The sequence below is a fragment of the Danio aesculapii genome, chromosome 7 (assembly GCF_903798145.1).
Source record: "Danio aesculapii chromosome 7, fDanAes4.1, whole genome shotgun sequence".
Taxonomy (NCBI): Eukaryota; Metazoa; Chordata; class Actinopteri; order Cypriniformes; family Danionidae; genus Danio; species Danio aesculapii.
This window is the reverse complement of record NC_079441.1, coordinates 70696888-70719725: the sequence shown is the minus strand read 5'-3', so window position 1 is coordinate 70719725 and position 22838 is coordinate 70696888. Positions and strand designations below refer to the sequence as shown.

Genomic DNA, 22838 nt, shown 5'->3' with positions numbered 1-22838 from the left:
TTTATTTTGAAACGGAGACGTCATCAAAGAGGAGGAGTTTCGACCAGGAAGTAAACATTCTCCTGAAAAGTCGATCGATTTGAAACTCATGCGGATTCAGAGATGTTGGCAAATGATTAACCGCACATGTGCACAACAGTTGCGCAAGCAGAAATCAGAGAAAGCCTTATTTCGACAGACAACAGTAGCTCGCAGATCAAACACAAGCAGCTCTTCTGAATCTTCAATAGAACGGTATGAACAGCGAGAACTTCAGGCTGAGTGAGAAGCTCGTGTCCGCCTCATATGTGCGGCAGGGTTTGGACGCGCGCCGCGGGCACGAGCAGCTCATCCGACGGCTGTTAGACCAGGTAATACACGATTGGGGGTAAAGTAAGTTGCTTTAAATTCGTTCATTTTTAACAATGACAAATTATGACACGGTCTATATAATGTTTACCATGCTACTTTGAATGTTCTGTACAATAAATAGTATGAATATTTCCTCATATGGATAAATATTAGTTATTTAAGCGCTCGTGTGTAATATATTATGATATAAAAGTTTTTCTTAAAGAGGAGCTTTTATGCAAATATCAGTTTTATAATGTGTGGCAGCAGTGTGAATATAATCCGCTTCTGATGGTTAAAATGTATTTAATTTTTTATTATCACACTTGATAAACAGTCTGCAGAAACAGTTTGATTGACATTCTCCCTTTATACCTGTCATCAGACGGGGAAAGCCCCGCCCACTAGTGACCATCTCTCCCTCATTAGCATAGGATGTTAGTCTTGTTATTGAATCTGCCACCATGCTGACACACAGGCATTTGTAGCTCCGCCCTTTTTTGAAATTAGAACAATCTCATTTAAATTTAAAGCGACAGTCACCAAAACACCACAATTAGGATCACAGCCTGAAAGAGTCTTTGTTGTTTGTTGAGCTGAAATTGTTGAGCTGAAACTTCACATACACACTCTGTCATTACCTATTATGATACCAAATTTTCCATAATTTGACCAACTTCCTGTCTGCCATTGTTATGCAAATTGAAACGCTACTTTTTCAAACTCCTAGACCGTTGGTCCAATTTTCACCAAATTTGGCTCAGATCATCTTCAGACTCAATCAGAGACTTATTTTATATGTTGTAAAGGGGCATAATAGGACTCCTTTAACTAGTTTCACAAGCATTAATGTACTGATTTAGGAGATTCATTCATTCATTTTCCTTCGGCTCAGTCTCTATTACAGAGGTCGCCATAGCGGAATGAACCGCCAACTATTCCAGTATATGTTTTTTCCAGCCACAATCCAATACTGGGAAACACTGCATACACACTCATACACACACACTCATACACTACGGCCAGTTTAGTTTACCCAACTCACCTATAGTGCATGTGTTTGGACTTTGGGGGAAACCGGAGCACCCGGAGGAAACCCACACCAACACGGGGAGAACATGCAAACTCCACACAGAAATGCCTACTGGCCCAGCCGGGACTCGAACCAGCGACCTTCTTGCTGTGAGGCGACAGCACTAACCACTGAGCCTCCGAATAAAAGATTTATCGTTAATGCTTTAATGTGAGTTGAGTGGTTTTGTGTTTCGCTGCAGGGTAAATGTCCAGAGGAGGGCTGGAGCGAGAGCACCATTGAGCTCTTTCTGAATGAACTGGCTGTCATGGACAGCAACAACTTCTTAGGGAACTGTGGAGTGGGAGAGAGAGAAGGACGAGTCGCATCCAGCCTGGTGGCCAGGAGACATTACAGGTCAGAGACTTTTAATATCAGAAATACATTTGAATCCATTCATTCGTCTGGGGTGTGTACATACAGCTGAAGTCAGAATTATTAGCCCCCCTGAATATATTTTTCCCCAATTTCTGAACGTAATAGTTTCTAATAACTGATTTATTTTACCTTAGCCATGATGACAGCACATAATATTAGACTAGATATTCTTCAAGACACTTCTATACAGCTTAAAGTGACATTTAAAGGCTTAACTAGGTTAATTAACCCTTGTTTTTTTGCTCAAAGATGAAGACCCCACTCAATGTTTGTGCTGCAAAACTCAGCTTACTGTAAAACACATTTTACTGGACTGTCCTGGTTTTAATGAAGACTTGTTTATTAAATGAACTCTCTTAAAGGACATTTTTAACAAAGTGACACCAGAAAAGATTTACAATTCTTATCATATATAACACTAAACATCTTATTTAACTTGTGTATATTTGTTTGTTTGTTGTTCTTAATTGTTTATTTAAAAATTATTTAATATTGAAATCTTGCCATGAAAATAGCCTTGGTTGCTGACATGGTAATAAATCAAAAATACATTACATTACAACTAGGTTAATTAGGGTAAAGTTAGGGTAATTAGGCAAGTCATTGTATAACAGTGGTTTGTTCTGTAGACCAGTGTTTCCCAACCCTGTTCCTGGAGGCACACCAGCAGTACATATATTGGATGTCTCCGTTTTCTGACCCATTAACTTCAGGTGTTGGAGTCTCTTCTGATGTTATGATAAGATGATTCAGGTGTGTTTGATTAGGGAGAGGATGAAAATGTGGACTGTTGGTGTGCCTTCAGGAATAGGGTTGGGAAACTCTGCTGTAGACTATCCAAAAAATATATAGCTTAAAGGGGGCTAATAATATTGACCTTAAAATGGTTTTTAAAAAAATTAAAAACAGTTTTTATTCTAGCCGAAATAAGACTTTCCAGAAGAAAAAATATTATAGGAAATACTGTGAAAAATTCCTGAATCTGTTAAACATCATTTGGGAAATATTTGAGAATGAATATATATATATAATCGAATATAATTGGACATTTTAGTGAATTAAGCAGAATTATAAGTATTTCTGCTCTAGTGTCACTATTGCCCTATGTTCATGTACTTTCCTTATACAATACCAACAATTTGAGTGACAGTACTTTTTAAAAGTAATAAAAAATATATGTTTTTGGTTTACATTTTCAGGAGAAAGTTGTATTGTTTTATCAGTATTGCTTATTATTAGGGCCAGACAGAATCTGCGGATGTTTTTTGATATTTCTGCAGAGAATTTTGGTAAAAATCTGCAAACTTCTGCTGAATTATTTTGGGAGGATCATAACTAAAACCTTAATATGTGAAATAAAAAATAATATCTTAACTTTTATTTAATGTTTACAATGCAAATCCAATTAGATTCACTTTATTTGGTAATCAAAGCAAGTCTCTCATATGATAGATCTACTAAAAGAGAGAAAATATTACTGTACACACTGCATTGTACATAAATCAGATGAACATTTTCAAATTGGTCAATAATATTACTGTAATTAATTAAAAAAAACTGAATAAGAATAAATATAGATGAATAAACTGAATATAGATTTACACACATTTACTCAATATCTTTTTAACTTTTATTTAATGTTTACAATGCAAATCAAATTAGATTCACTTTATTTGGTAAACAATGCAAGTCTCCCATATAATATCTCTACTAAAAGACAGAAAATATGACTGTACAAACTGCACTGAACATAAATCAGATATTTCCATATCCAATATTTTCATAATAGTCAATAATATTACTGTAATTAATAAAAAAAAAACTGAATCAATATAGATTTACACACATTTACTCAAGTAAATAAACAGAATTAATGATGGGCTAAAAATCTGCGCATGCACATTCAGTGTGGGCCTACTGATTATTAACTGAATCATGACATGAGTGTATTGTTGCACCCTTATAAGTCAGTATAAATGAATTCTCTGCAAAAATCTCCTCAGGCTGATCCATGGCATCGGTCGGTCGGGTGACATTGCAGCTGTTCAGCCGAAAGCCGCCGGTTCGAGTCTCCTGAATAAAATCACTAATTCAGTAGTTCTGGACGTGCTGAAGTTCACAGGTACTGTCACTAATGCTCTGCGCTGGGACTGACGTGTTGGTGTGGGTTTCCTCCGGGTGCTCCGGTTTCCCCCACAGTCCAAACACATGCGGTATAGGGGAATTGTGTAAGCTAAATTGTCCATAGTGTATGAGTGTGTGTGTGAATGTGAGAGTGTATGGGTGTTTCCCTTTGCTGGGTTGTGGCTGGAAGGGCACTTGCTGTGTAAAACATATGCTGGAATAGTTGCCGGTTCATTCCACTGTGGCAACGTGATAAACAAGGAACTAAGCCGAAGGAAAATAAATAAATGAATGAAATGTGATTGTGAGAGTGTATGGGTGTTTCCCAGTGGTGGGTTGTTGCTGGAAGGGCTTCCACTGCGTAAAACATATTCTGGATAAGTTGGCGGTTCATTCCACTGTGGCGACCCCTGATTAATAAAGGGACTAAGCTGAAAAGAAAATGAATGAATGAATGAATGAATGCATGTATAAGGGGTGACACGGTGGCTCAATGGTTAGCAATGTAGTCTCACAGCAAGAAGCTTACTGGTTCGAGTCCCGGCTGGTTCAGTTGGCCTGTCTGTGCGGAGTTTGCATGTTCTCCCCGTGTTGGTGTTGGTTTCCTCCGGGTGCTCCAGTTTCCCCCACAGTCCAAACACATGCACTATAGGGGAATTGAATAAACTAAATTGGCCCTAGTGTATGTGTGTTTGTGTGAGAATGAGTGTGCATGGGTGTTTCCCAGTACTGGGTTGCAGCTAGAAGGGCAACCGCTGCGTAAAATATGCTGGAATAGTTGGCGGTTCATTCCGCTGTGGTTATTTATCAATTAACTTACATTAAATCAAATCAACATTTGGTATGAGCACACTTTGCATTGAAAACGTGTGTTACTCTTGCTCTCTTCAGTAGGCTTGGCAGGTGGGCTTTATGGCTAATATTTTGATAAAAGCCGCAGCTGTTCTCTGATGATGCTGTGTGTTTGTGCTGATGTTGACAGGTGTCCGCAGCGTGTCCTCGTGTTTCGTGGTGCCGATGGCCACAGGAATGAGCCTCACGTTGTGTTTCCTCACGCTCAGACACAGGAGACCAAAAGCACGTTATATTCTCTGGCCTCGCATTGACCAGAAGTCCTGTTTCAAGTCTATGGTGACCGCCGGTAAGATTCACTCACCACAGGTTTCAATACAGTTTCATTCTAAGCCCAGAGTGTAGGTAGAACACAAGGAATATAGATTAGAAATTAGACTACCTGACAAAAGTCTTGTCGACTATACAAGTTTTAGGAACAACTAATAATAACTTGACTTCTAGTTGATCATTTAGTAATAGGAGTGGCTTAAATGAAAGGTAAAGGCCTCTAGATTACGCTTATTTGAGCAAAATTAAACATGATCATGCCTTGATTTTGAATGATTTCATTAGGACAGTAAGCTCTGACTCTGCTCAGACAAAAGTCTCATCACTGAACCTTCAATAATGTCCAGTATAGAATATGTGGTCATGCTGCAGTGGAAACAGAATGAATATTGTGTCTGACTCCATCATGAGCTTGGAGGACTGCATCCATACATCTCTGCAATGACTCAAATCACTGATTAATAAAGTCATCTGGAATGGCAAAGAAAGCGTTCTTGCAGGACTCCCAGAGTTCATCAAGATTCTCTGGATTCATCTTCAATGCCTCCTCCTTCATCTTACCCCAGACATGCTCAATAATGTTCATGTCTGGTGACTGGGCTGGCCAATCTTGGAGCAGCTTGACCTTCTTTGCTTTCAGGAGCTTTGATATGGAGGCTGAAGTATGAGAAGGAGCGCTATCCTGCTGGAGAATTCGCCCTCTCCTGTGGTTTGTAATGTAATGGGCAGCACAAATGTCTTGATACCTCAGGCTGTTGATGTTAAACATCCACTCTGCAGATCTCTCGCACGCCCTCATACTGAATGTAACCCCAAACCATGATTTTTCCTTCACCAAACTTGACTGATTTCTGTGAGAATCTTGTGTCCATGCTGGTTCCAGTAGGTCTTCTGCACTATTGGTGATGATTGGGATGAATTCAACAGATGATTCAGCAGAAAAATCCACCTTCTGACACTTTTCCAAATGATCAACTAGAAGTCAAGATATTATTTGTGGCTCTTACAACTGAGATCAACGACAAGACTTTTGTCAGTAAGTGTGTATATATGTAGCATAGAATATAGCTAATATAGAGTATAGTTTTTACTTGAATGCAAGGGTCTGTGATATAGGGGTGATAAAAGGGTCTTTTTCTTGTTAAATGCCAATTATCTTGTGGAAACAAAATCTTTTTTTCATTAAAACGTCAATTATCTCATTAAAAATGTTTCTTATTAAAGCAACATCTATTCTCTTTAAATGTCAATGTTAATCAGCCGATCAGAATCAAGCTTTTAAAAGAACTGTACTATATATATGTATATCTGTCTATGAAGTAAGTGTAGTGAATGTTCCCCTTTTGAAAGGCTTTGAGCCAGTGGTGATCGAGAATGTTCTGGAAGGAGACGAGCTGAGGACGAATCTGGAGGAAGTGGAGAGGAAGATTGAGGAGTTTGGTGCTGAAAACATCCTTTGTGTTCATTCCACCACTTCCTGTTTCGCACCGCGCGTCCCTGACAGGCAGGTCAAAACCACTGAGGAAAATAACTCCTATTTTTTATTTACTTAAGCAGACTAAAGGCATGTACAGATTAAACATTGAAACAGTTTAAAGGACAGAGCAGCTAAAAAGATGTTAATAAATAATTATTTTCTCACTCACATTTCAGTGCCCAATTATTTTCAATCTTTTAAGAAACTGCAGTGGAGACCTTAGACATAAATACCTGAGATGCAAAAAAATAAAAGATATTATATTATATTATATTATATTATTTTATATTATTTTATTTTATATTATTTTATTTTATATTATATTTCATTATATTATTTTATATTATATTATATTATTTTATATTATATTATATTATTTTATAATATATTATATTATATTATTTTATATTATATTATATTATATTATATTATATTATATTATATTATATTATATTATATTATATTATATTATATTATTTTATATTATATTAAATTATATTATTTTATATTATATTTCATTATAATATTTTATATTATATTATATTATATTATTTTATATTATTTTATATTATTTTATATTATATTATATTATATTATATTATATTATATTATATTATATTATATTATATTATAATATTATTTTATTTTATTTTATTTTATTTTATATTAATTATATTATATTATATTATATTATATTATATTATATTATATTATATTATATTATATTATATTATATTATATTTATATTATATTTATTATATTATATTTATTATATTATATTTATTATATTATATTATATTATTTTATTTTATATTATATTTCATTATATTTTATTTTATATTATATTATTTTATATTATTTTATATTATATTATATTATATTATATTATAATATTATTTTATTTTATATTATATTATATTATATTATACTATATTTATTATATTATATTTATTATATTATATTTATTATATTATATTATTTTATATTATATTATTTTATATTATATTATATTATACTATATTATATTATATTATATTATATTATTTTATATTATATTATATTATATTATATTATTTTATATTATATTATATTATGTTATGTTATATTATATTATTTTATATTATATTATTTTATATTATATTATTTTATATTATATTATATTATTTTATATTATATTATTTTATATTATATTATATTATTTTATATTATATTATATTATTTTATATTATATTATTTTATATTATATTATATTATATTATTTTGTATTATTTTATATTATATTAAATTAGATTAGATCATATTAGATTTAGATAAAATAAAATATATATTTTTAATTCAATAATCTAATACATTTGTTATTTATTTGAAATAATTTTATTGGTTTGGTTTATTACAGGTTAGAGGAACTCTCAGTTTTATGTGCCAAGCATGATATTCCTCACATAGTCAATAACGCTTATGGAGTGCAGTCGTCCAAATGTATGCACCTTATTCAGCAGGTAACATTTCACCTTCATTGTGTACATTTTTGAGCTAGGGTAATTAATTTCATTACAATAAAACCAAATTGTTTGACGTTTTTATAGGGGGCTCGGGTGGGGAGAATCGATGCCTTTGTCCAAAGTCTGGATAAAAACTTCATGGTCCCAGTCGGCGGTGCAATCATCGCTGGGTTTGATGAAAACTTCATTCAGGAGATCAGTAAGATCTACCCAGGTATGCACATACTTTATAAACACTTAATATGTTGTGTGTTAGTGATCTGTTACTAACGAAAGCAGTTCTGATCAGCATGCATTTGGTTTGTTTTATTTATTATTTAGTTGCATTTACAGGTGAAGAGTCTGAATTACAACAATAACAACATATTAACCCCTTAAAGGTACACTCCACCTTTTTTTTTGAAAAAGGCTAATTTTACACGTCTTCTTGAGTTCAACAGTTGACTTGAATCATTTGGTAATGCATTCAGCAGATTTCTTGTTCTTTTAGCTTAGCATAATGAATTGAATCGGATTAGACCATTAGCATTTTGTTTAAAAAATGTAAAAAAATAGTTTTGATTATTTTTCTACATCGTCTTCATCGTGTAATAAGACTGATGGAGTATGAAAAATTACTATTATCTAGACCAATATTGCTAGGTGGGGTTTCTGTGTGGAGTTTGCATGTTCTCCCTGCGTTTGCGTGGGTTTCCTCCGGGCGCTCCGGTTTCCCCCACAGTCATGCGGTACAGGTGAATTGGGTAGGCTAAATTGTCCGTAGTGTATGTGTGTGTGCGAATAAGTGTGTATGTGTTTCCCAGTGATGGGTTGCGGCTGGAAAGGCATCCGCTGTTTAAAACATATGCTGGATAAGTTAGCGGCTAATTCCGCTGTGGCGACCCCTGATTAATAAAGGGACTAAGCCGAAAAGAAAATGAATGAATATTGATAGGAACTATAATCTCCATTTTTCTGTGGGTCCACTCCGAGGTAGTTGGCTTCACGTTTTTGGATGATTAAAAATAAAGAAAAAAAGACAAAAAAAAAGGACAAATAAAGAGACCGGACACCAAAGGGTCATAAAAGGGATTTTTATTTGTCTGGTGATCTTTTATGTTGCGGCCTTATCCCTAGACCAGGGTCATAACAAAGCCTAAAAGGGTCGGTTTCAGAGAGTCATCTTCAAAGTTTTTATCTGTTTTGACTGTTTTCATCAAGTGTGATTATAAAACTGAATTATATACACACACTGCTGCCACACAACCCTTTATCAAAGTGATTTTTGCATAATAGGTCCGCTTTCAATGCAATTTATTTGAAGGCCCTGATAAATAAAAGGACTAAGCCGAAAAGAAAATAAATTAATGAATAAAATTGGCCGTAGTGTGTGTGTGTGTGTGTGTGTGTGTGTGTGTGTGTGTGTGTGTGTGTGTGTGTGTGTGTGTGTGTGAATGAGTGTGTATATGTGTTTCCCAGTACTGGGTTGTGGCAGGAAGGGGATCCGCTGTCACTATGTTAAACTGTGTTTAAACCCTTTATAAAAGTGATTTTTGCATAATAGCCCTACTGAAAAAAAACTGCTTAAACCAGCCTAGGTTGGTTGGCTGGTTTTAGCAAATTTACCTGGTCTTAGCTACGCAGGCTGGAAAATGACCAGCTAAAACCAGCTATGTCCAGCTTAAACCAGGCTGCTCAAGCTGGTTTTTAGCTGGATTTAGCTGGTCGTTTTCCAGCCTGACCAGCTAAGACCAGGCTGGAAATGGCCCAAAACCCCTCTAAAACCAGGCTGGTCAACCAGCTAAAACCAGCCAACCAGCCTAGGCTGGTTTAAGCTGGATTTTTCAGCAGGGAGGTCTGCTTTGAAGGCAATTTTTTCAGTATTTCAATATAAATATAGTCATATCTCAGCCAAAAATCAGATGTGCCTAAACTTTTATTAAAAAATGTGGTTTTGTGCTGCAGGGTCATGCATTATCACATGCAATAAGTGTCACACACTCTCACCATGCAGTAATATGCTGTTACATTGTAATCCGTCTCTGAGGTCTAGCTTGAGTTTTTGAGTCGGTGGTTGTTTCAGATTCGCTCTCCGCACACTCTTTCCCTCCCACTTTCTCTGCACTGCAGTGGAAATCCCAAACACTGCTGCTGCTATTGATTCAGTGAGTCAGTCAGACAGGAGAACACGCTTATAACCTGCTCCATTGTTTCTTCAGCTCTGCTGCATCGCTCAGAAATGCCTGACGAGAACCAGAGGCTCAGTGGTTAGCACTGTCGCCTCACAGCAAGAAGGTCGCTGGTTTCGAGTGCCAGCTGGGTCAGTTGGCATTTTTGTGTGGAGTTTGCATGTTCTCCCTTTGTTGGCGCGGGTTTCCTCCGGGTGCTCCGGTTTCCCCCACAGTCAAAACACATGCGTTATAGGGGAATTGGATGAACTAAACTGGCTGTTGTGTATGAATGTGAGTGTGAATGAGTATGTGTAGGTGTTTTCCAGTGTTGGGTTGCGGCTGGAAGGGCATCTGCAGTGTAAAACACATGCTGGATAAGTTGGCGGTTCATTCCGCTGTGGCGACCCCAGATTAATAAAGGGACTAAGCCGAAAAAGTAAATGAATGAATGAATAAAATTGGCCGTAGTGTATGAGTGTGTGCGTGTGTGTGTGTTTGTGTGAATGAGTGTGTATGGGTGTTTCCCAGTACTGGGTTGCAGCTGGAAGGGCATCCGCTGTCACTCTGTTAAACTGTAGAGTTGAATTTTCAACATCAATATTCGACAGGGCAGAGATCAACATCCCATAATGCAATTCTCAACTGAAAAGGCATCAAAGTGTCTTTAATTAGTAATTAATTTCTTCTTTGAAAGTAACGTATCCAGCGCTAATTAATCTGACATGTTTTCTTTCAGGTCGAGCGTCTGCGTCTCCATCTCTAGATGTCCTCATCACACTGCTCACACTGGGAGCAAACGGATACAAGAAACTCCTGGCGGACAGAAAGGTGAATGGATATATACATATACAGTGGCGTTGCGCAAAATGCGGGGGGGGCCCCCGGCACGGACTACTGACGGGGGCCCCTGTCGGAAATCACGCTCAGTGGGGGGGTCATATTTCAGTCATTTTCCATACTTTAGACCGCATACATTTGACTGCATAGCGAACACCTACTCAGAGGTGTATCGCACGGGGCCAGTCTGCTCACCACTGTACATATATGAAAGTCGAAGTCATAATTATTTATTATTATGTAATGAATTCATATTCACACTTATTGCTGAACTTATTACTCCATTTTTTCATGATCATGAGCAACATTTATTATTAAAAGCAATGCATTATTTCAATAGGGAAGAGAAATAAATATGATTTCAGTTTACATTGTGATTTATTTATTAATTTATTAATTTATTAATTAATTTATTTATTTGTTTATCTGTTTATTTATTTTCATTTCGGGTAAGTTATCAAATATTTGAATATAAATAATTGAAATAGCTTTAATCCCTGATTGAGAAATATAGAGACAGGTGGGCATATTATTAAAGAAAACACCATTAGACATAAGAAAAGGGTTATTGATTTACCGCTAATGCGTCCGGTTATTAATAATTTACAGCCGTTGTGGATCATATAAGATGGTCTTTGTGCTCAGATTCAGCGGCCTGGCATGTTTCAAAGAACAAAACAATAAACCTTTCACAAAAGTTATATGCCGTTTAAAATAGTAAACGTATTATATCGACAAATTAATGTAAAGTTTTCAGACACTTCCTGGCATCCTATTTACATATCATTGAAAGTTTGTTGGGGTGGCACGGTGGCTCAATGGTTGGCATGGTTGCCTCACAGCAAGAATATCCCTGCTTTAAGACCTGGCTGGGCCAGTTGGCATTTCTGAATTTGTATGTTCTCTCCGTGTTGGTGTGGGTTTCCTCCGGGTGCTCCGGTTTCCCCCACAGTCCAAACACATGCGCTATAGGTGAACTGATGAACTAAATTGACTGTAGTGTATGAGTGTGTGTGTGAATGTGAGAGTGTATGGGTGTTTCCCATTTCTGGGTTGTGGCTGGAAGGGCACTTGCTGTGTAAAACATATGCTGGAATAGTTGGCGGTTCATTCCGCTGTGGCAAATAAGGTCTGATAAATAAGGAACTAAGCTGAAGGAAAATAAATGAATGAATAAATGAATGAAAGCTTGTTATATATCATATTTTGAAACGTTAAAGTGCTTTTTAACTCACTTAAGTATAATTTATGCACATCTTCACATATAATTTGATATTTCTGTTGACTTATTTAAATTTAGGATAAACTGGACACTAATGTCATTCTTTCTGAAACGTTTATGTACTTTATTTGTAATTAATTTTACATTTGTGATGTTGAAATTGCAATAAAATAGCTTTTAATGTAATCTCAAAAGCACTCCACTTCAGATTATAATCATTTGCTTTATGGTGTTAGTTAAAGACAGACTTTAAATGAATTTTAAAGCACAATAAAATATTATAATTAATATGTTAAGTAAAACATCAATACTGTAAAGTAAATGTGGCTTGAAACTTTGTCTTTTAAGTGCACTTAAGTGGGCTTTTATTTCCTGAAAGTCAACTTTTAAGATCTGAAGTAAACTGCAAGTGTACATTCGCACAATTAAGCATGTTGATTTTTAATTAGGGTGATAATAAGACATAATTATGTAATGTAATGTGTGTTTATATAGCACATTTATTGTGTATGGTCATACACCCACAGCGCTTCACAATCATAAGGGGGGGTCTCTCCACTCCAGTGTGCAGCATCCACTTGAATGACAGGACAACAGCGCCAGTGCGCTCACCACACACCAGCTATAGGTGAAGTGGAGAGACAGTAATAGAGCTAATTCAGTGGATGGTGATGATTGGGAGCTCCTAATTAATTCTATTATGCTTGTTGCCACCGTTTTGGGTGGTATTACACTCAAAATAATGATTTTGCTGCTTGTTCAAAATGCTCATGTATGATGAGCTTAAACAAACCAACTCTTGAGACTTTTTTTGTTCATTCATTCATTCATTTTCTTTCGGCTTAGTCTCTATTTTAGAGGTCGCCACAGCGGAATGAACCGATAACTATTCCAGCATATGTTTTGTGCAGCGAATAGATTAGATTAGATTAGATTCAACTTTATTGTCATTACGCATGTACAAGTACAAGGCAACGAAATGCAGTTTTGGTCTAACCAGCAGTGCAATAGCAGCAAGTGCAGGATACAGGTATAAGTTATAAAGTGCAGCTATAGAAAAACTATGGTGATATTTACAGATGGATGTACTATCAACATTATATACAGGTTGTATTAGCTATGAACAGCGATTTACAATAAATGAATATATGTACAGGATACTATTAGTAGCAGAAGTGTGCAGATAGATAAACATAATTACAAATGTCCATGTGCAGTAGGTATGTGCAGTTCAAATAAGTGAATCAGTGCCATGAATATGTGCAAATTTTAAATGTGCAAATGTTAAATAGTGCAGTGATTGTGAGGAGTATAAGTTAGAGGAGTGTGGGGGGTGTATTACCCTTCCAGCCACAACCCAGTACTGGGAAACGCCCATACACACATTCACACACACTATCACTACACTACAGGAGTGAATAAGTGTATGGGTGCTTCCCACTACCAGGTTGCGGTTGGAATGGAATCTGCTGCGTAAAATTTATGCTGGAACAGTTGGTGGTTCATTCTGCTGTGGTGACCCTTGATAAATAAGGGACTAAGCCAAAGGAAAATGAATGAATGTATAAGAAGGACACCTTAAAATAAAGTGTAAAACATTTATTTAAATAAAGCAATGCATTATTTTAGGAGGAAAAATGGAGGAAATAGGATTAAAATGTACAAGCGGTGGTATATTACGAACCGACAGGCACAGCAGGTTATAATTTTCACCCTGTAGGTCTCAGTCGTCTCGCTAAAAGCTTTATAATAAGGCTTCGACTCCTTCAGTTCATCTATAATTGCTCCCAGCGGTGAAGCGCAGCTCTTGCAAACGCTGCTGGTTTCTGTGCACGCAAATGCATTCGAGATGGCAAATCACATGCTGCACTGAAAAAAATGATGCATTGGATTTATATGTATATTTTTAAAAGGTAAGTGGCTGCAAACTATTAATATGGGCTGATTTTAAACAAACAAATAAAATTTAGTAACGTTCAACTTCATTTGTTTGTTTAAATTCAGCCCATGTAAATTGTTTGCAACCACTTACAGTTGAGGTCAAATATATATATATATTTATATATACATATATATATGATGTTTATTTATTTATTTATTTATTTATTTATTATTATTTGCAAATATTTCCCAAATGATGTTTAACAGATTCAGGAATTTTTCACAGTATTTCCTATAATATTTTTTCTTCTGGAGAAAGTCTGATTTGTTTTATTTCGGCTAGAATAAAAGCAGTTTTTAATTGTTTATAAACCATTTTAAGGTCAATAGTATTAGCCCTCATAAGCAATATTGTGTTTTGAATTGTCTACAGAACAAACCACTGTTATGCAATGATTTGCCTAATTACCATAACTTTACCTAATTAACCTAGTTAAGCCTTTAAATCTTACTTTAAGCTGAATACTAGTAAAATATCTAGTAAAATATGATGTACTGCAGGGTATCTGTGGGGTCTTAAAAAGTCTTAATGTCTTAAATCTTAAAAGCTAATTTTTAGGCCTTAAAAAGTCTTAAATCTACAGAAATGTTGTGGTGTAGGTCTTAAATCTTTTCTGACGGGTCTTAATTTTCCTTTGTTCATGTATAGCTACCCAATATGGCCATTTAACACCCATACAATCCCAATCTCATTAAAACTTTTAACTTTTTATTTATAAATAGCATCCTTACAGTAAAATTTGTTTAAAAGTTCTCCATTTATATGCTGCTGAGGATACTGACCTGACCTATATTTTTTATTTAATTATTATTAATATTATTGTATTATTACATGTATTGAATTATAATCATTTTTGATAGGGCAAGTGAAAATCTTTTCCAACTGGGATATTAAAAAAAAACCTTAGCATTCAGCCCTGTTTAAGTCTAAAATTTCTAGCTCATAATGGTCTTAAAAATGTCTTAAAAGTTCAGAAACTCTGTACTGATATCATGGCAAAGATGAAAGAAATCAGTTATCAGAAATGAGTTATTAAAACTATTATGTTTAGAAATGTGTTGAAAAAAAAAATCTCTCCGTCAAACAGAAATTAGGGAAAAACAATTCTTTAATTTTAAGGGCTCTTATTTAATGGCGCATGGTCTAACAGGGTTGAGCTTATTCACTTAATGAGTTCTGGGTGTGTTTTGAGAATAAACCAATTAGAGTCTCATCTCCTATTCCCTCTGAGTCAGTTGTGTCGCGCCATTGCGCACTTGCTATTTACATGGCGGACTTTATAAGTGGAAAACTGAACGCTTCACTAGTGAGAAAACAGTTAAACAGAGCATCTGCAGCGCGAGGATAAAGAATGAGCCTCCTCCATTCAGCCTCTTTACTTTCGTGGATAAGGAAACGGTATTGTACGCACTCAACTGAAGACATCCAGCTGCACCTTCATCAAACCTCCTAATTCCTGCAGCATGAGGACTTTATGACTGTTTATGAGCGTCAAAAATGGCTGATCTATTCGGTGAATATGCAGTGTCACTGCATATCAAGCGACTAAAATGACATAACTAAAGAAAACTCCACTGTGCAGAGCGAGAGCGCTTAAACTGAACAGCGCATCATCGAAGTGTGCCCAGGCCCGAATGTAATGTGAGTGCGGACCGTCAGGGGAGACGGGAGGGGGGGCTTCGTGCTTCGGCTTGGTTCAAGGCAACTGTACATAGTGTGAGTACGCCCTAAGAGTTTTGGACCTGCATATGCGCAAAACTAACGTGCTCTGAGCTGGACTTTAGAGAAGCTTTCAGTTGGTCAATGGTGGAGTCTATTTCAGTTCTTCAAAATAGCCACACGCCAACAATTCACCTTAACACACCTCCTTTCTAGACTGGAACACACATGAGTCCAAAGTGGCGCAAATGGATTTGCTATTTAAACAACGTGGTGCAAAATGTGAAAAATTTGTGTTGTGCTGGTCTGAAAATAGCAACATATCGCGCTAAACACGTTTTGCTTTCACTTCAACTGTACCAAATTTAGTAAATCCACTTTTTTTCAGTGTGGAGGAAAGTTACAGTAGGCTGAAAGCTGAAGCAGCTGCTGGGTTTACTGTAGGACAGCAGACGCCAAACCGAAAAACATGCACCTTTAGCAGAAAGTGCGACAGAAACGCTGTGTGTGGAGCTATTTATAACTGTGTTTATAATTTGTGTGACATCGCAGGAGCTGTACGGGCATCTGGCGCAGGAGCTGAGCGCTTTAGCCGCGAGACACGGAGAGAGACTGCTGAAAACACCACACAATCCCATATCACTGGGTGAGGAGTCATGCATAATGTAGAGCAAACGGCTGAAGGCTTCTGTACAAGCGCTCAATAAACACGCATTCTGCTGTAGTGAATGAAAATAGCTCCAGAAATAGCTGTTTTTTGCATGGTTTGGCTCAAGGTTTGGCTGGTTGGCGTAAACCCCTGCTGGCAGATCCTGTAAATACACCATCTGGCTCCATCTTTCGCTATTGGTTAATGCTTAAAAAGGCATCTTATTAGTGAATCAGGCTTGTGGAAAATAAGAACAAAATAAAATAAAAGACTATTTTAACACTCGTTTATTGTTCAAATTGACTAGTTTTCAGTATGTTAGCGGCTGTTTTTGCCCCATTGACTTCCATTATAACCACGTTTGATTGCAAAGTCATGACAGCATATAATCTGGATTGTTGGTGGTTTTCCCTGTTGGGAAGAGGTCAGATTTGTTATTTTTATTGTTGATCATCAGTTGGCAGCATTAACCTTTTAGATAGGCCTGTGCAAACAAGTTTCTGGATTTTAAATGGAGTTCTGTGGAGTAAAACAGCAGATTATAGGGTGTGTGCAGAAATACGCTTACTATGTTCTGAGAGCTGATCTGCTTATTTTGATTTTCTCAGACATATCAAGATATACTACCTGACTAAAGGCATGTCGCCTGTCCAAATCTTAGGAACAACAAATAATAACTGGACCACCAAAAGTGGCTTATATGAAAGGTAAAGGCCTCTAGATTACACTTATTTTACCACAATAAAATATGATCATGCCTTGATTTTGAATTATTTCATTAGGACAGTAAGGTCTGACTTTGCTTAGACAAAAGTCTTGTCACTGAACCTTCAATAATGTCCAGTATAGAATATGTGGTCATGCTGCAGTGGAAACAGAATGAATATTGTGTCTGACTCCATCATGAGCTTGGAGGACTGCATCCATACATCTCTGCAATGACTCAAATCACTGATTAATAAAGTCATCTGGAATGGCAAAGAAAGCGTTCTTGCAGGCGTCTCTGGATTCATCTTCAATGCCTCCTCCTTCATCTTACCCCAGACATGCTCAATAATGTTCATCTCAGGTGACTGGGCTGGCCAATCTTGGAGCACCTTGACCTTCTTTGCTTTCAGGAGCTTTGATGTGGAGGCTGAAGTATGTGAAGGAGCACTATCCTGCTGGAGAATTTGCCTCTCTTGTGGTTTGTAATGTAATGGGCAGCACAAATGTCTTGATACCTCAGGCTGCTGATGTTGCCATCCACCTGCAGATCTCTCGCACGCCCCCATACTGAATGTAACCCCAAACCATGATGTTTCCTTCACCAAACTTGACTGAATTCTGTGAGAGTCTTGTGTCCATGCTGGTTCCAGTAGGTCTTCTGCAGTATTGGTGATGATTGGGATGAATTCAACAGATGATTCATCAGAAAAATCTTCTGTCACTTTTCCAAATGATCAACTAGAAGTCGAGTTATTATTTGTTGCTCTTACAACTGAGATCAACGGCAAGACTTTTGTCAGGTAGTGTAAGTACACAAAGGTCTCTCTCTGTCTCTCACACACACACATGCTCTATATAAAAGCCAAAACTAAGCTTTTTTTGCACTGTAACTAGTAATCAACAGTCAAAATTACTAACAGAACCTCTTCCCAACAGTAAAAATCACCAACAGTCAGGAATGCATGATTATATGCTGTCAAGACTTTGCATCAAGTGTTTAGCTGTTTATATTACAACTCAAATAAATGAATGTTTTCTTGTGTTCTCCAGCGATGTCACTGAACCATCTGGAAGCCCACAGTAGCTCTGCAGTCACTCAGCTGGGCTCCATGCTCTTCACCAGGCAGGTTTCTGGAGCCAGGTGAGCTTCTGACCTTTTTGTTTTTTAATTTCTTGTCAAAGAGAAAATTAAAAGGCCTGTTTTCTCAATTTTCACGCAGTAGAGCTTAGATCGAGGCCAAAAAATTAAACCCGACCCTACCCAAGCCCGTGCACCTTGTGTCCGAGCCTGACCTGGTCCAACAAATTAACTGTAATTATCACACCTATCAACATTGGGATGTGAAAATAAGGGATACGCCACCATAATAAGGGACATGCCACCCACCCTTTAAAAAATCCCCAAATTACTAAATATGTTCATTTGGAGCTGTTTCATTGTAAATAAACAGTTAAACGGTCAGTAATATGTTTTATTATTATTATTATTTACAAAAGAAAAATTAAATGGTATACATTAGCAGCAAATGCATTAGCAAACAGTTCAGCTTATTAAAAATAAAAGGTATTATAGTGAAACAGATTCAAGCTATTAAATCTCATTAGCCGTTTCTTCACTGTATAACTTACACATTCTGATTAAAGAGCAACGAATGAATCTCTTATTTATTTAGATTTTTTTCTTTTCATTACATTAAATAACAGGTGTCCCTTTAAAAATGCGCAGATCTAACGTTATTATGAAAGCTTTCGATTGCTTTTCTGACTTTTTATGCTCATTTGGGACGAAATTAGCTATGTTTGAAACAAAACCTACCAAAATCGACATCTTTAGATATTATTATTATTATTATTAATAATTATGTGTATATGTCTGTTCAAACATGCAACCAAAACCCAGACTTTCGCTCCGCTTCAAATCGCGTGTACAGAGTCCGTTTGGGAAACCGCATCTATTTATCACTATGGAGCGCGTCAGCTGACAGTCACGCACCGCTATATGGCTATATGTTTTGAGGATTGCATATGAAGGGGAGACGGCACCGGTAATGAAAAGGAAAGGGAATCCCGCCATAAACAAAGCGAAAGCACAGAACAGACTCACATTTAAGAGCAAGAGGGCGCCCCTGGTGGTTCGGCGGTATGGGTTGCGTAAAGGGAAGCTCGGATCCTTAATATTTATTTGCCACTCTTCAGAGAAAGACTGAAAATACGGGAGAAATACGGGAAAATACTTTTACGGGATGATAGCGGGATAGAACTGTAAAATACGGGAGAATCTCGATTAAAAACGGGAGGGTTGACAGGTATGGTAATTATGAGCCTGATTTAAACCTGACTATTTTTTAATAGGTGGGCCATGATAACAGACATTCTCAGAGTTTTTTGAACTACAGAAATTAGTTTAGATTTATCTTACCTCGCTCTCAGGGCTATGCTTGAAGAAGTGACAAAAGAGGACACTGAAGGCTGACTATCATCCTGCATGCCTGTTAACCCTCCCGTTTTTCACCATTCTATCCCGCTATCATCCCAATTTAAGCATTTTCCCGTATCGTTCTATGTAAAGTGAAAGTAGCATCAAAGAGCCGATCCTAAATGTGATATCTAATCACAAGAGCTGTTTAACAGAATTATGCTCTCGCTTTAATTTGGCCTGAAATCATGTTGAAATGAATATAAACGACAGCCGCATTCACCATGCAACCTCTGAATCAGTCAATTCATGTAACGCCTGTTTCACACTGCACGCGCTTGAAGTTGCTGCAGATGTAAAAATAAAAAGTGTATTTATATATAAAGATAGATAGGCAACTAGATAGAATAGAGATCGATCGATCTGTGCAGCAGCCGCCGATCAGCTGTGTGCTGCAGACACAGCTGGTGTGAAAGGCGAACGCCTGCGCGCTGCTTCCGCTCTCCATACGCGCTGCACACAGGTGACTGACGGACGCGCTCTATATAAAGACACTGTTTTCAGATCAGCTGCTGTACGCACGATTTGAAGATGAGCAAGTGGACGCTGTAGAATTTGGGTGTGTTTTAAAACAGACCAATACACTTAATATGGAATATGTGGCGTCTTTTATTTTAAACACAAATCATTTAGTCTTAAATGAGCACCAACAGTACAAAAGTAATGCTTTAATTATAGATTTGTGTATAGCTCTCCAGGCAGTTAGACTAAGCAGTGACTAAAAAAAACCCCACAAATTGCTGACGAAAGATGAAGATGGTTGTGGAGTCGTGGAAGAAAGTGAAAAGCTGTGTGAGGAGGGGGATCTGTAAAATGAAGTGCCGGATTTGATTTTGTATAACAAAATAAATAAACACAAATAAAGCCCTGATTATATACCCTATAAACTTAACAAACTTTATTTTTTATTATTAATAGTGTGTGATGCAGAAATGTGAGTTTGTTGAATGATATTAAAAGTGTGGCTTCAGTCTCCATGGTCTTCTTGTCTTCCTATTGTGACGCAGTTCCTAGAGAAACCGAATATTAAGAGCAAACAGTGGGCGTGGCTTGTTTTTTCTGCTGCGAGCTGATTGGATGTAGTAAAGTAGGCGCTTCATTCACATAGATCTGGAAAAGGGATTGTGGAGAGTTAGTGCAACCTAACAGACTCCTCCTCCTCCTCATCACCATTTCTGTTTGTTGTCAAAACTGACAGCTGGAGGGGCTTGGTTAAGTGTTAGCCACGCCCCAATCCCGCAGACAGACGTCATCTGAGAATAGAACTTAAAACAAACAGGAAGTGCATTTTCAGATTTCACTTAAAGATTACAAGAGCAAACTTTTTTTTTTGTAATGACATGCACTGATGAATCGTTCACCACAACACTAGCAATGTGAGCTAACAACATCAATATGGTTAGTTTAGATTTCATGTGCACTTTAAGGTGTGGCTTCAGACTCCATTGTGATGCTTTTCACGAGTTCACACTTGCAATAGTTTCAGAATTAAGCGTATTTGGCGTGCTGTCCGGGGAGAGGGCTCTGAGCTCGGGGAAGACACCCAAACTCGAGTTATTCCTCAAATCAGGAAACAGAGAGGAATTGGGATTCGAGCGAAGTATCTAGCCCGGCCCCAGAACGCTCCCCCCGGGATTGTAATGCTTAAGAGGTGAGGTGACGGGGTGGTGGAGGGATGCTAAAGTCGTAAGATGCTGCAGGTAGGTCAGCTATGGTATATATAGGGGTTTGGTCAAGAACTGATTGGATAATAGAATAATTGTCAATGACGTATTTGATACTGAAACTTCTGCGCATGCTCCTCCTGAAATTTGTTTATAAAACATCACTAGTTTGCAACTCACTTCTTGCGTACTAGACCTTTGACTGAATGAATGTTTCCACATCCCAAAGCTGCATTTTGTGTTCATATTTTCTGCCGGACAGTGGCTGACCTGCTGTAATATTGATGAAATCTTCTTTCAGCCGTCCGCTTTCATTATTTAAATGGGAATCATTCTCGTTCTCATGGGTTTCGCTTCAGCATTATCCTCTTCACCCCTTTTAGCCTGTCAAAAGCTATACACTCTATATCTGCGGTGATAGATGTGCAATGAATAAATATCATGGATGTGTTCCAGACCGAACAAAGAAAGTCTGTTGTGAATTTTGGAAACTGAAGTGTGAGATGTTACTGATTCACAAAGATTTGCCATCTGTTTGGACTGTTTGACTCTTTTTACAGAACTGGTTTAATTAATCACTGCTGGTAAGATATTAATCATTGTAGTGATGATATTAGGATGGCACAATTAAGTATAACAAGCAACACGGGCTCATTGTGAAATGTACCCCCGTATACATTTTTGGAGATCCTAAATTATGTAGCCAGAGGTACGTATTTCACCTAAAATGAACACTACTGGGCAATAAGACGCAGCTAGCGGCTTCTGCTCCTTTTAGCACTACCAGCTGACCACTTACCTCCATATGGGCTTTTCCGGTGTTACCAGTTTGGCTCGCTGCGTACGTTGGTGGACTTGATACGCAGAGAGGAGTTGACTGCGACATTTGGGTTTGAGTCCTGTGAAGAACGGTTCCAGAAAGCAGGTCAAACAAAAAGCAAAAAATAAAATAAACAAGCAAATAAAAGAGTGAGAACATGGTAATATCTGAAAACATGGTAACAATCAAGCGGCCACGAGGGCTTTTCTTTTTCTGGATTGCTATTGAAAACAGTATCGGTTGGATTTAGGGAACACGGTGGGTTTGTCAATCGTAGCTTTTGAAAACACTCTGTTTTGATTTAGGGAAGTGGGAGGGCGCTGGTCAATCGGTGCTTTTGAAGACACTCTGTTTTAATTTAGGGAAGTGGGTGGGCGCTGGTCAATCGGTGCTTTTGAAAACAGTATCGGTTGGATTTAGGGAACACGGTGGGCGTGTCAATCTGTGCTTTTGAAGACTCTCTGTTTTGATTTAGGGAAGTGGGAGGGCGCTGGTCAATCGGTGCTTTTGAAAACACTATCGGTTGGGTTTAGGGAACACGGTCGGTGTGTCAATCGGTGCTTTTGAAAACACTCTGTTTTGATTTAGGGAAGTTGGTGGGGCTGGTCAATCGGTGCTTTTGAAAACAGTATCGGTTGGATTTAGGGAACACGGTGGGTGTGTCAATCGGTGCTTTTGAAAACACTCTGTTTTGATTTAGGGAAGT

The 22838-nt window shown here is 37.2% G+C and overlaps 1 protein-coding gene across 1 annotated transcript in view; it reads left to right on the top strand.

The window, feature by feature from the left end:
- Nucleotides 1-49: 49 nt before the first annotated feature.
- The window catches only part of sepsecs (Sep (O-phosphoserine) tRNA:Sec (selenocysteine) tRNA synthase), a 25292-nt gene continuing 2503 nt past the window's right edge, over nucleotides 50-22838 (top strand). The window contains exons 1-10 of the mRNA XM_056462438.1: nucleotides 50-350; nucleotides 1605-1759; nucleotides 3784-3902; nucleotides 4887-5045; nucleotides 6377-6530; nucleotides 7900-8002; nucleotides 8090-8219; nucleotides 10892-10983; nucleotides 16368-16461; nucleotides 18223-18313. Coding sequence (XP_056318413.1) covers nucleotides 237-350; nucleotides 1605-1759; nucleotides 3784-3902; nucleotides 4887-5045; nucleotides 6377-6530; nucleotides 7900-8002; nucleotides 8090-8219; nucleotides 10892-10983; nucleotides 16368-16461; nucleotides 18223-18313 — 1211 coding nt within the window. The 5' untranslated portion in view covers nucleotides 50-236. The remainder of the gene's footprint in view (nucleotides 351-1604; nucleotides 1760-3783; nucleotides 3903-4886; nucleotides 5046-6376; nucleotides 6531-7899; nucleotides 8003-8089; nucleotides 8220-10891; nucleotides 10984-16367; nucleotides 16462-18222; nucleotides 18314-22838) is intronic.